The sequence below is a fragment of the Xenopus laevis genome, chromosome 6L (genome assembly GCF_017654675.1).
Source record: "Xenopus laevis strain J_2021 chromosome 6L, Xenopus_laevis_v10.1, whole genome shotgun sequence".
NCBI lineage: Eukaryota > Metazoa > Chordata > Amphibia > Anura > Pipidae > Xenopus > Xenopus laevis.
Window position 1 is genome coordinate 110,399,936 of NC_054381.1, and position 11,122 is coordinate 110,411,057.

The window sequence follows — 11,122 nt, forward strand, 5'->3', positions numbered from 1 at the left end:
ATTTTCTTTTGCCCTACACATGTGCCCACTGTCTAGGTAAGTTGCCATGAGTCAGGAAATGTAGGGGGGAAGGAGGGGAGCCCCAAAAAATTTTTCGATCTTTTTCAGCCTATCACCCATAATGTAGAAAACACGCCAGCGTTTTTTGGGACTTAGAAAAAATTTTGACTTTTTTTGAAACAATCCCTATCTACTCTATTGCGCTTCGCCAGGTCTGAGGTGGCGAAGGAAGTCTAGCGTAAAAGGTAGCGTTCAGTACACTGCGCAAGTTAGTGAATTTGCGTAGTTACGTCGCTAGCGAAAATTCGCCAGGCGTAAGGGTGCGAAGTAACACTAGCGAAACTACGCCAGCGTTCGTTAGTGAATTTGCACAGTAACGAAAATGACAAACGCTAGCGAACTAGCGCTTAGTGAATTTGCCCCTATGACCTCGAAAGGTTGGTCTTTGTATCGTGGAGAGTACAAATGGTAATGCGAAAAAAAAGTAGGATGCTTTTAAAAAGGTAGACTGGCCTGTGAGACTCCTTGTAAAAAGGCATATGGTGGGGTCTTCTGCCCACTGAATAGTTGAGAGTGCTGCTAAAGCCGAAATCTGAGAAATGAGTGCGTTCAGTGGAAGACCTCTAGTAAGGCCATCTGTATGGCATTCTGTGAGTACCTGTGGTGTACTGTCCGAGTACAGTAAGTGTTTGGCTGGACCCAGGTAAGAATTGTATACCATACCTTGTGGTGTGCTTTTGTGGTGAAAACCACCTATGCACTGCAAGGGCACAAAACCCCTGAGCTACAGCATAATTTTTTTGTTTTTATGATAACAATTGGTTCTCCCGAACCAAACTATCTGAGTATGGCCAGTTTGTAGTGTCTGGCTGGACCCCGAATGAGTAGTTCCCTTGGTAGAGGTAGTCTCCATGGTTTGGACTGTGACATGTTGACCAAGTCTGTGTAACCTAGTCTGGTTGGCCCGTCAGGCGCAATCACAATGGTTGTGTGTGTTCCTATGTTATCTTGGCAATTATCCTCGGTAGAATTGCCAGTAGTGGGAATGCAAACATTTTATTGAAAGTCTATGGAACTAGCAGTGCATCTGCATAGCTAGACTGTTCCACGTGCCTTCCTGTTTGTTGACATAATTCAACGCTGTGGCATTGTACTTGTAGTGGCCAGCTCTGTAGTTTGTCGAACGAGCCCTGGAGAGCTAGGGCTATTGCTTGTATGTTTATCAGGAGCTGCGATTTTCCTAACACCCTACTCCCATCCGAACTTGCTGGCGTTGTAGCTTGCGAGTGCACACTGTCCACTAGGATAAACTCGCTCTGGTTGTAGGAAGTATGGAAAAGATCTGCTGAAGATCTTGGTGATAGTATGGAAAAGATCTGCTGAAGATCTTGGTGATATTTGTTCCCTCATTGAGGGAAGTTACGTTTAGTTGCATGTGGGACCTTGTATATGGTCTCGCTTCCGGTGCTGTCAATATATAACTTAGTAGCTGTAGTAATCTGCTGCTGATTCTCTGTCTTGTAGAGAAAAGACTGAATACTAGTGATTAGTCTGTACTTTCTCATCTGTGAGTTGAAACATCGGTCTTAGAAATTGAATTGTTCGAGACGGCACGAGGGAGCTCTTGTGTTGGTTCACTATCCAGCAATACTGTGTATGCTGCTTCCGGGTCTCTGGCCCTTGAGCAATAGCAGGGAAGTTGCAAATGTGCCTGTACGGTAGGCCCCACTTTTGTACTAGATGTGCGAATACTTCGCAGTGGAGTGCTCATTCCCTTTGGTCTGTTTCGGTCTGCTGCGGAAGTCTGCTTCCCAGTTCAAGACTCTGGAAATTAATACTGTCGATATGTCTGAATTTATTTATTTTTTTACCTTTTCCTACCTTCTGTTGTAGGACTTGTATACAGGTCTCTGTGTCAACTGACACCTGTGTTACAGACTGAACAGGAGTAAACTGTCCTGTGGCATCGTAGGTGTGCCCTAACCGGTGCCAAGACCTTTGTAAATACCCTTGGAACCGTGCAGAGGCTTAAAAGGCAGCGCTGCAACTGGATGCGCTGGTCTTTGACAGTGAATCTCAGGCATGTCTGTGACCTTGTATGAATAGGAATGCGCAGGTAAGCATCCCGCAGACATATGACGTCATGAAATTATTGGCTTCCCTGAAGGCTATGGTGGAGCGTACGGACTCCATGTTGAACTTGTGTTTGGAAACACTCCATTTAACCAGTTTAGGTTGAGGACTGGTGTGAAAGAGCCTTTCTTCTCACAAGAAGGAGGGTAGAATAGAAAACGCATAACTTTCAAGTTCTGGAACTGGAGCGATGCCTTCTGCTTGTAGCAGAGAAGAGACTGCTCGATGTAATGCCTCTCTTCTTAATGGAGAGGGCTAAACCAAAACAATAGTTTTGGAGAGGGATAGAGAAGGGATTTTATATGCAAATTGGATGATGTGCAGCACCCCTTGCTGTGACATGTGATTCCCAGTAGAGGGGGGAAACTGTATTAGGTAATCTCTCACCTGTGACTCTTGTTGAGGCGAGTCATGAGAATATGGATTCTTAGGCGACCAGTTTCCTGGCTTGCCTCGCTGGTTTCTGCCATGAAAGGATTGGTAACTCCCATGTGGAGATGACCATGTTTTTTTTTTTAAAAAAAAACTTTGCGTTGCAAAGCATTGCTTCAATTCACCACACTATAGCAGCACTTGATGTTGCACTATTCGTCCTTTCTTTCCCATTGAAAGAAATGTGCTATAACCTCCTGTCACCTTCTAATGATTTATTTGAAATATGTAATATGTTTGGTGTGGTGAGAAGCTGTCGCCTGAGCAGCGCAGTAGGCATAGAGCCCTTTTGGCAACCACTGTACTGGTTGTGGATTTTGCTATTAGTGGAGCTATGTGTAAAGCTGAATCTGCTAATAGTGTAGCATGGAGATTCCTCACCTCTGCAGCTAAATGTTGTGCTGATTGAGGTCGTTGATACATTAGTTCCTGGGCCAAGTGCTTGGCCGCGGCTGTGGTTGGTGGGCTGCGGATTGTTACTGATTGTGAACACGGTCTTTTGAGAGCTCATTCCACCTTTATGACCATCGGGGCTTTAAAAGCTGCTGTCCTCTCTTGGGGGAGCAGTTTGTTTTGATAGGCGTGCAACTGCAGGATCAACCTGAGGGTCTGTCTCCTGTTTTGCCCTGTTCGTCTGGAAAAGGGTATGTGTTGTAAAATCGCTTGGTCAAGGCTGAGCTGCGCTCTGGCTGTGACCATTCAATGTCTATAGTTAGAGTAGTTGCCCTAAATACTAGAAAAGAGCATTTTTCTGTTGCACTCCTAGTATTCAATCTGCTTTAGACACCGCTATTGTAGGGCTGACATTAGCAAGTCAGAAGTATTGCCTACTCCCACAACCTCTCATGGGAAAGATGTTTCGGTTCAAAAGATTCAGACATGGTGTCTTTGGCCCTATTCTCTTCCTAGCACGTGCGTATGCTGAGGTGGAAGTTGGAAGGTGGCTTTTTATCCCTTCCAGAAAATACCTTACATGCAGGAGCATTTGGGATGTGGATGGTTGTTCCCACAGACTGAGACTGGGGAGTTAAGTTAACCCTGTAGGGGAGCTGGTAGTACCTTTCTTGCCCCTCAATCATTGTAGGTATTAAAAAGAGAGTTATTCTCTGGAATAGCATTGATCTGTGGTGACAAGTTCGGTGCTTTGGATGGAATACGGTCAGAACAATGATTTTGTTCGGGTTTTCCCAAGTGGTGTATGCACCTTTTTGCAGTTTAGCAGTTTTTTTTTTGCCTTTCTGTGGATTTGGCAGTCTGAACATCCACCATAAGTTCCACTGGGAAATCTGTCTTTCCATAGAGCTGTTATTACAGAGCTGCTATGGCACAATGGTTACCCTCTTAGCACTGTAGAGCCAGTTATAAGGCTTCTGTGCTTTTGTGCTATGGCACACTGGTAACTCACATTGGATGTAGAGTCTTGTTGTGCTTTGGTGCAGAGTGTAATATACTTTATGCTCTTTGCTGCACTTATCTGTGGTGTGTGACACAGTGTTGAAAAGTCCGTGCAGTTTGTGACGTCTTTGCGTCGCAGCGTTCTGATGCTCGCGCCAAGGTTTGACGCCCGTGTAGAAATCCTGATGCCCACATCCTGAATTGACGCCCGCATGACGCATGTGGCACCAAAAGCTCCGTGAGAAAAGGTGCCAAAACACAGGTACCAAACTGGTCGCCTTAAGGGTTAAGGGGGTAATTATAAGAAACTGTAGTTCATTTTACTCTCACCTTTTTAGTGTTGGCCATAAAGAGTAATAATAGCTCAGCCTACCTTTTACTCTAATACAAGTGCTGCTGAATGGTTTTGGGCCTACCGAAACAGCATGGTGTACACTGATTCCACTTGCTGTGTGTAAGCAAGGAGGGAATTACTGGCCTCTCTGGATCTCCTCTGTTCCATCCAGGGCTGATATCTTCAGGCGATTCCACGTGCTGCACAACGCACTGCAAGGAGGGAAAGTCACCATATGTAGAATGTAGAAGCTCTGAAGCTAAAGGTAAAATAATTAGAAAGAAAGAAAACTTTTCTGTCCTTCACCTCCAAGGCAGGACAAAGAACTGGCAGTGGGAGGTGGAGCCACACCTTATATACCAGGGGAGGGGTCAAAAGTCTGATTCTTCTGTCCTGCCTCCAGAGATGAGATTGATATTAACCCACACGTTTGCACTGACAGGAGGGCCGACTAGAGAAATATATATATGGCTCTTGTACATTATAGGACTATATGATGATCATTTAAAAGGGCGGGGTTCACCTTTAAGTTAACTTTTAGTATGTTATAGATTGGTCAATTCTAGGCAACGTTTCAATTGGTCTTTGTTATTTTTTTTTTTTAGTTGTTTTAATGATTTGCCATCTGCTTCTCACCTTTTCCAGTTTTCAAATGGGGGTCACTGACACCATCTAAAAACAAATGCTAAAGCTACAATGTATTAGTATTGCTACTATTTATTACACCTCTTTTTATTCAGATCATCTGTTATTCATATTCCAGTCTCTTATTCAATTCAATGCATGATTGCTAGGTAATTTGGACCCTAGCACCCAGATTGCTGAATTAGCAACCTAGAGAGCTGCTGAATAAAAAGCTAAATAACTCAAAAAACATAAATAATAAAAAATGAAAACCAATTGCAAATTGTCTCAGAATATATCACTCCCTATATCATACTAAAAGTTAACTCAAAGGTGAACAACCCCTTTAAGCCCTGCAAAAAAAAAAAAAAAAGGCACCAACATTTTAGGAATGTTTATGTTATTACTTACTGTAATTAATGGATCTTCATGTAGAAGATAAATATAATTTTGACTTGTAAGGAAGGCCCTAGGTGGACTTTTTAACTTGCACACACCTGTAAACCCAAGGCTAATGTTACATGGGGCATTGTGCCCTTTGTTAACATCAGGAAGAAACCAGAGTGAACTCTTCCTATAATAGCAGTGTCAGGTGGAACTCTCTGAAGTCCACCTACCACTGCTACATGTGCTTTAGCAAACAGATTTCTCATAGATTACTGTAGGAAGCAGTGACAGACAGAAAGGTGCATATTGAGGTTTTTTTTAGAGTGTGTAACTCCAGGCACAATTATCCTGAGAAGCTTCAGTGCTGAAATTTCAACCAATTTTCTTAGGAACCAATGGAGGATGACAGTTTGGACACAAGTGTTTGTAAAAGACAAAGAGGGCAACAAACCTGAAATTGCTCTAAAAAGCACCTCTGTTGAAGGTGTCTAGAAAAGCCTATTGTCTTCCAGCAACACTGTTCTATGAAGCAATTTGTTAAGTAGAGACCCCATACATGTGCCAATCAGTGACAATGACTACAAACTTTAACTAGGATTAGAGTAGTACGTGGTTTAATGGTGACTAGTTTCAGTTACTGTTTATCCTAGATGTATTTATCTCAGCCGTAAAGTAAGCAGCAGTAATACTTGTTAAAATGCAAATTGCAAAATTCAGACACACACTGTATCAAAATATTGTTACAAAACAAAAATGATCATTTGTTTCAAAAGAAACACCATTACTGCCACCGAGAACAAGAGCAAAACAATGCATATGAACATTTGAGGGCTGAAATAATACTATTACATGCCGCATTGCTGGGTTTCCCCACTTCTCTGCTGGATGGGAGAATGAATTTGCCATGAGCATTAAGGCTAAGGACTCACAATCATGCTGTGGTGTAAACAATGGTTTTCAAACTACTCTACTTCACTAAATATTACATTTTACAGTAAATATTACATAAATACACAACTTATTTGTTCATGATAGGTTAAGACATTGAGAAGTTTAGAGACAATGTTTGTTTTTTCCTTGCAGGTTTCCTAACCTATAATCTTAATTAAAAAGCACAATGCAGAGCAACATCACATTAATATAGTGTCACTAAAATAAACTGGGTGCAAAGAGACTGACACCAACATTTTATGCAAATTTTGCTATATACTTAAAAGTACCCTTCAGTTGAATTTAATGATTATGCCAAATTGTATTTCAATGTTTAGAAAAAGCAAAGCTTTCACTCACCTTTTCCAATGTGAATACTATATCAGACAAAGCAAAAACGATTGGACACTCCAGAGGGACTGTGTCGGATTAGCTCAAATTTGAGTACAATTAGCACCAGCTTTATAACAAAACCCCTCTACACAAAGTCCTTCATTGTGATCCCGGCTATAGATGCACTTTTATTTTTGCTTAAAGAGGATGATCTTAAATAAATACATGTTTTCAATACAGGGACCTGTTATCCAGAATGCCTGGGAACTGGGGATTCCAGATAAGAGGTCTTTCTGTAATGTCCATAATTTGGATGTATATACTTAAATAGATTATAGATTGGATTAATTAAACATAAATTAATCCCAATAGGCCTGTTTTGCCACCTGTAAGGATTAATTATATTTTAGTTAGGTTAAAATACAAGGTCCTGTTTTTTTTATTAGAGTATTAAGACTACTTTTCTAAATGTTTAATTATTTGATTAAAATGTAGTCTTTGGGGCAAATTCACTAACAATCGTAGTTTCGCCAGGCGCAACTTCACCGCGCTTCGCCAGGCATAGTTTCGCCAGCGCTTCGCAAAATCCGAAGTTGTGCACAGGGGTAGCGTAAGGTTGCGAAGTTGCGCTAGCATTGATTCACTAAGTAAAGCGAAGTTACGCTAGCGAAGGCTAATTTGCATAGGGCGCCAAATTCAAATTTCAATGGAGGAATACGTATCAGCACTACAAATGCCTAGAAAACCTTCAATTCATCAAATAAAAATTTTATTTTGCCCTACACGTGCCCACTGTCTACGTAAGTTGCCATGAGTCAGGAAATGTAGGGGGGAAGGAGGGGAGCCCCAAAAAATTTTTCGATCTTTTTCAGGACTTAGAAAAATTTTTGCCTTTTTTTGAAACAATCCCTATCTACTCTATTGCGCTTCGCCAGGTCTGAGGTTGCGAAGGAAGTCTAGCGTAAAAGGTAGCGTTCAGTACACTGCGCGCGTTAGTGAATTTGCGTAGTTACGTCGCTAGCGAAACTCCGCCAGGCGTAAGGGTGCGAAGTAACACTAGCGAAACTATGCCAGCGTTCGTTAGTGAATTTGCGCAGTAACGAAAATGACAAACGCTAGCGAAGTAACGCTAGCGTTCGGCGCTTAGTGAATTTGCCCCATGGGAGATGGCCTTCTCATTATTCGGGTAATGGCTTTCCAGGTAAAGGATACCATCACTGTATTACAATACCTTATTGCAGTGTTTTTTAACCTTTTTCTCTTGGGGCCTATACTATTTTGGGATAAAAAAGTATACAGGTAATCAATTAATCATCTTAATTTACTACTAAAGCTACAATCCAGAATTCTTAGACCTGTGGATTTCCTGATAAGGGCCTTCTTTAACTTCAAGGAAAAAAAAAACCAGGATTGTTTTGCCACCAATATGGATTCTTGAAGCTTAGTTAGGATTAAGTACAAGATACTGTTATAGTATTATAGAGAAAAGGGACATTATTTTTAAAAATTAGTATTATTTGCTTTTAATATACTATGAGAGATGGCTTTCCCGTAATTCAAAGCTTTCTGGATAACACAAAAGAAATCCCATAGCTGTCCTATCTATTACAGAAAGCCTTTTCACTCTATTTAGGGCAGTGGCCGATGGGGAGATTTGTCGCCCGTGATTTTTCATGCACGACTGCGAGCGACAAATGCGTCTCCATTGGAAATAACTAAAATCACTGGCAATAAAACCAACATATGGCAAAGTTGCCTTAATATGCGTATTCTTTCTTGTACATATTTTTTAAAAAAATAAAACGAAACTCTGTCAGGTCCATTAAGAAGAAGATATATTTTTAATTGCTAAATCTATTCATGTCTGACTTACTATATACAGACATAAGGAACCACAGCCCCACTTTGTGGCTTGTTTTTGTCTCATGAACTTCCTATTGGGTTTTCTTCAACAAATATTGACATCGACATGGATACAGGACAGAGGAAGGCGCTAGGAATAAAATTCATGCCACAAAACTTGAGCTCAGCTTCATTACAATCAGAGAATTTAAATAAAAACAGGGACAATATAATTGGGTTGGACCACTATAAATATATACATAAAATGGCAAATAAAATACACTTAATATACATATTCTTTAATAACAAAGATATCAGACTGTGCCACATTTTACTTTATGAACTCACAAATCGCTTTGCACAACACAGGGAAATTATATAACTGTGGGTCAGTGTGTGTAGTCTTAGTAATGCTTAGTATCACAGCTGTGTACAATATTCTGCCTGTTGCCAAAATACAACTCCCAACATCTTCTGACAGATGAAGGCTTTTGTTTTGGGAATTGTAATTCAATAACAGTTTAGAGCTGTAGTTTGTGTTATTAATATTGGACAGCTATGGCACATAATACTGTATCCTAGTGGTTAACATATGCCATTTACATTGAAGTATTCGTTATTTGGTAGTTTTATGTTCCAAGCTGACTATGATATTTCTGATTTAGACAACCACCGCTTAAAGGGCACTGTGACATAGGGAAGCATGTGTCATTTCCCAAGTGCAGGCCCTAATGGCTTCCAGCCAAGACTACACGCAGGGCCCTTAACCCCAGGGAGGCATTCTACAACTGAAAGGTAAAAACAAGTGACACACACACTGTCACATCCCTCAGGATCACATTAGCACAGATTTATCAATTACAGACTCACCTTTCTAATTTCCCTTGTGGAAAAGCAAGGACGGTTGTGCAGGGACTTCTAAGTTTTTATTTTTAATTTGTATACACAATTTTAAGGGTCAGCAGCACTGACGCTACTCACAATTTATATTCAGCTGTACTGTGTTTGTAGCATAATAATGGAAAATGTGAAGCATGTGTGCAGCCTGGGTATGAGGGGAATAAATGACCACTTAGCGTAACAATATTTTAGTTGCTAGTTAATGGCAAATCCCATCATATACAGGAAGACACATCAGCAACAGCTGAAGAGCCAAACAAATACAATAGATTATCCAGGACACCGGCGGTTAATGTACAATGGCTTTTCCCTTATCTACAGACTGTGATGTTGTTACCCATAATCCTTCCCCCTTGGCTGCTACTTGGGTGGGGTATGAGCACCATTATGAGAGAAGGATATGAAGCAAGTGCCAGGCTCATCTTCTTGCTCAGGATGGTCAGTGCCCCCCCCCCCCAGATGATAATGAACTCCATGGGACTGCCTTGGGCTTGATGAGAGCTGGAGATGAGCAACAGCCAAAGGTCACATCCCTGATATTCACTGACTATTAAACTGATTCCACCCACTTTTTAAGAGCACCCTTGGGTGCCAGTGCCTTACCTAGTAGGAGCAGCCTGTGCGTCTGCTTGTATTCCCTCTTCTGCTCCTTCAGCACCCTGTCTATGGTCTTGCTGACTTTTTTGGCCTCTTTCTCTGCCTCCTTCTCCTCCAGCCGGAGCTTGTCCCATCCCTTGTGCAGAGGAGGAGGAGGAGGGTGCTGCTGGGGGTGCGGTGGGTGCTGCTGAAGCTGGGGGTGCGGCGCTTTGCTGGCCTTGTGCTGCTGTTTGCTCTCCCCACTGCCTCCCCCATTCTGCAGTAAGAGCACGAGTCCATCCGCGCTGTCCCCTCCCCGGCCGGGCTTGCACTGCTCCACTCTGCGGGGCTGTCCCGGTACGTCCCCTGTCTGTGAAGCCCCCGGCCGGTGTAGGTCCCCGTGTCTCAGGTCCCCGGCTCGGAGCGGCACCGACAATTCCGGGGGTTGTTCGCTGTCCGAGGTGGTGGTGGCAGCGTTAGAGATGGAGCCACTGGGATCACCAAAGAGCCGCGGCCGTAGACTGTAACACAGCCCCATGGCTCTGGCTCACCTACACGTGCCGCTCCCCCAAATCACTAGCTAGTGCTCCTTCAGTGCAGCCGAGGCTCGGCCCAAGGAAAATCCCTGTAGGCGCAGGGGAAAAATCCAATGGATCCAAAGAGGCCGTATAAGGAATAGAGCAGCGGCACCCCTCTCCCAGCAGTGACAGATGCAGATACCCAGCACTGACACAATACCACAGGGATGATGACTGAGGCAGACTAGCGCTCCATCCTCCAGCCAGGGATCCCGGGAGCCGGGGCAGCAGCAGACGGGGAGCCCACAATCCCGTCACATTCCCAGCGTGCCATTTTGCATTTTCTCCCGTCAGGCTAGTGCGCACATCCACACTCCCCGCTGGCCGGAGGATCACCTGACGCGCAGACACTCTCTCTCTCACACACACACACACAAACCCTGCTCGCAGCCCGCGGACCTAGCTGCCGGTCCACCTTACCGTAATACTCTCTGCATTCGCGCCCATCCCAGCAAAATCCTGCTCTGGAACCAACACTCTGCACCCCGAGGGCGCAGCTACTCGACTATATAAGGCTTGCCCTGTATGAAATGTTTCGTTCTTGGTGTGATAATGGTGTCACACAGTCGATGAGAGTGTTCGAATCTTCTAGCGCCTCATCCACAGCTTCTGCTATTCAGTTCTGTGATTTGTTGGCTATGAGAAAGTTTTCGAGCAG

The 11,122-nt window shown here is 43.1% G+C and overlaps 1 protein-coding gene across 1 annotated transcript in view; it reads right to left on the bottom strand.

Moving 5' to 3' along the window:
- The window catches only part of gnal.L (G protein subunit alpha L L homeolog), a 147,079-nt gene extending 136,250 nt beyond the window's left edge, over positions 1–10,829 (bottom strand). Inside the window, exon 1 of the mRNA XM_018267872.2 lies at positions 9,914–10,829. Coding sequence (XP_018123361.1) covers positions 9,914–10,424 — 511 coding nt within the window. The 5' untranslated portion in view covers positions 10,425–10,829. The remainder of the gene's footprint in view (positions 1–9,913) is intronic.
- Between the last annotated feature and the right edge of the window lie 293 nt (positions 10,830–11,122).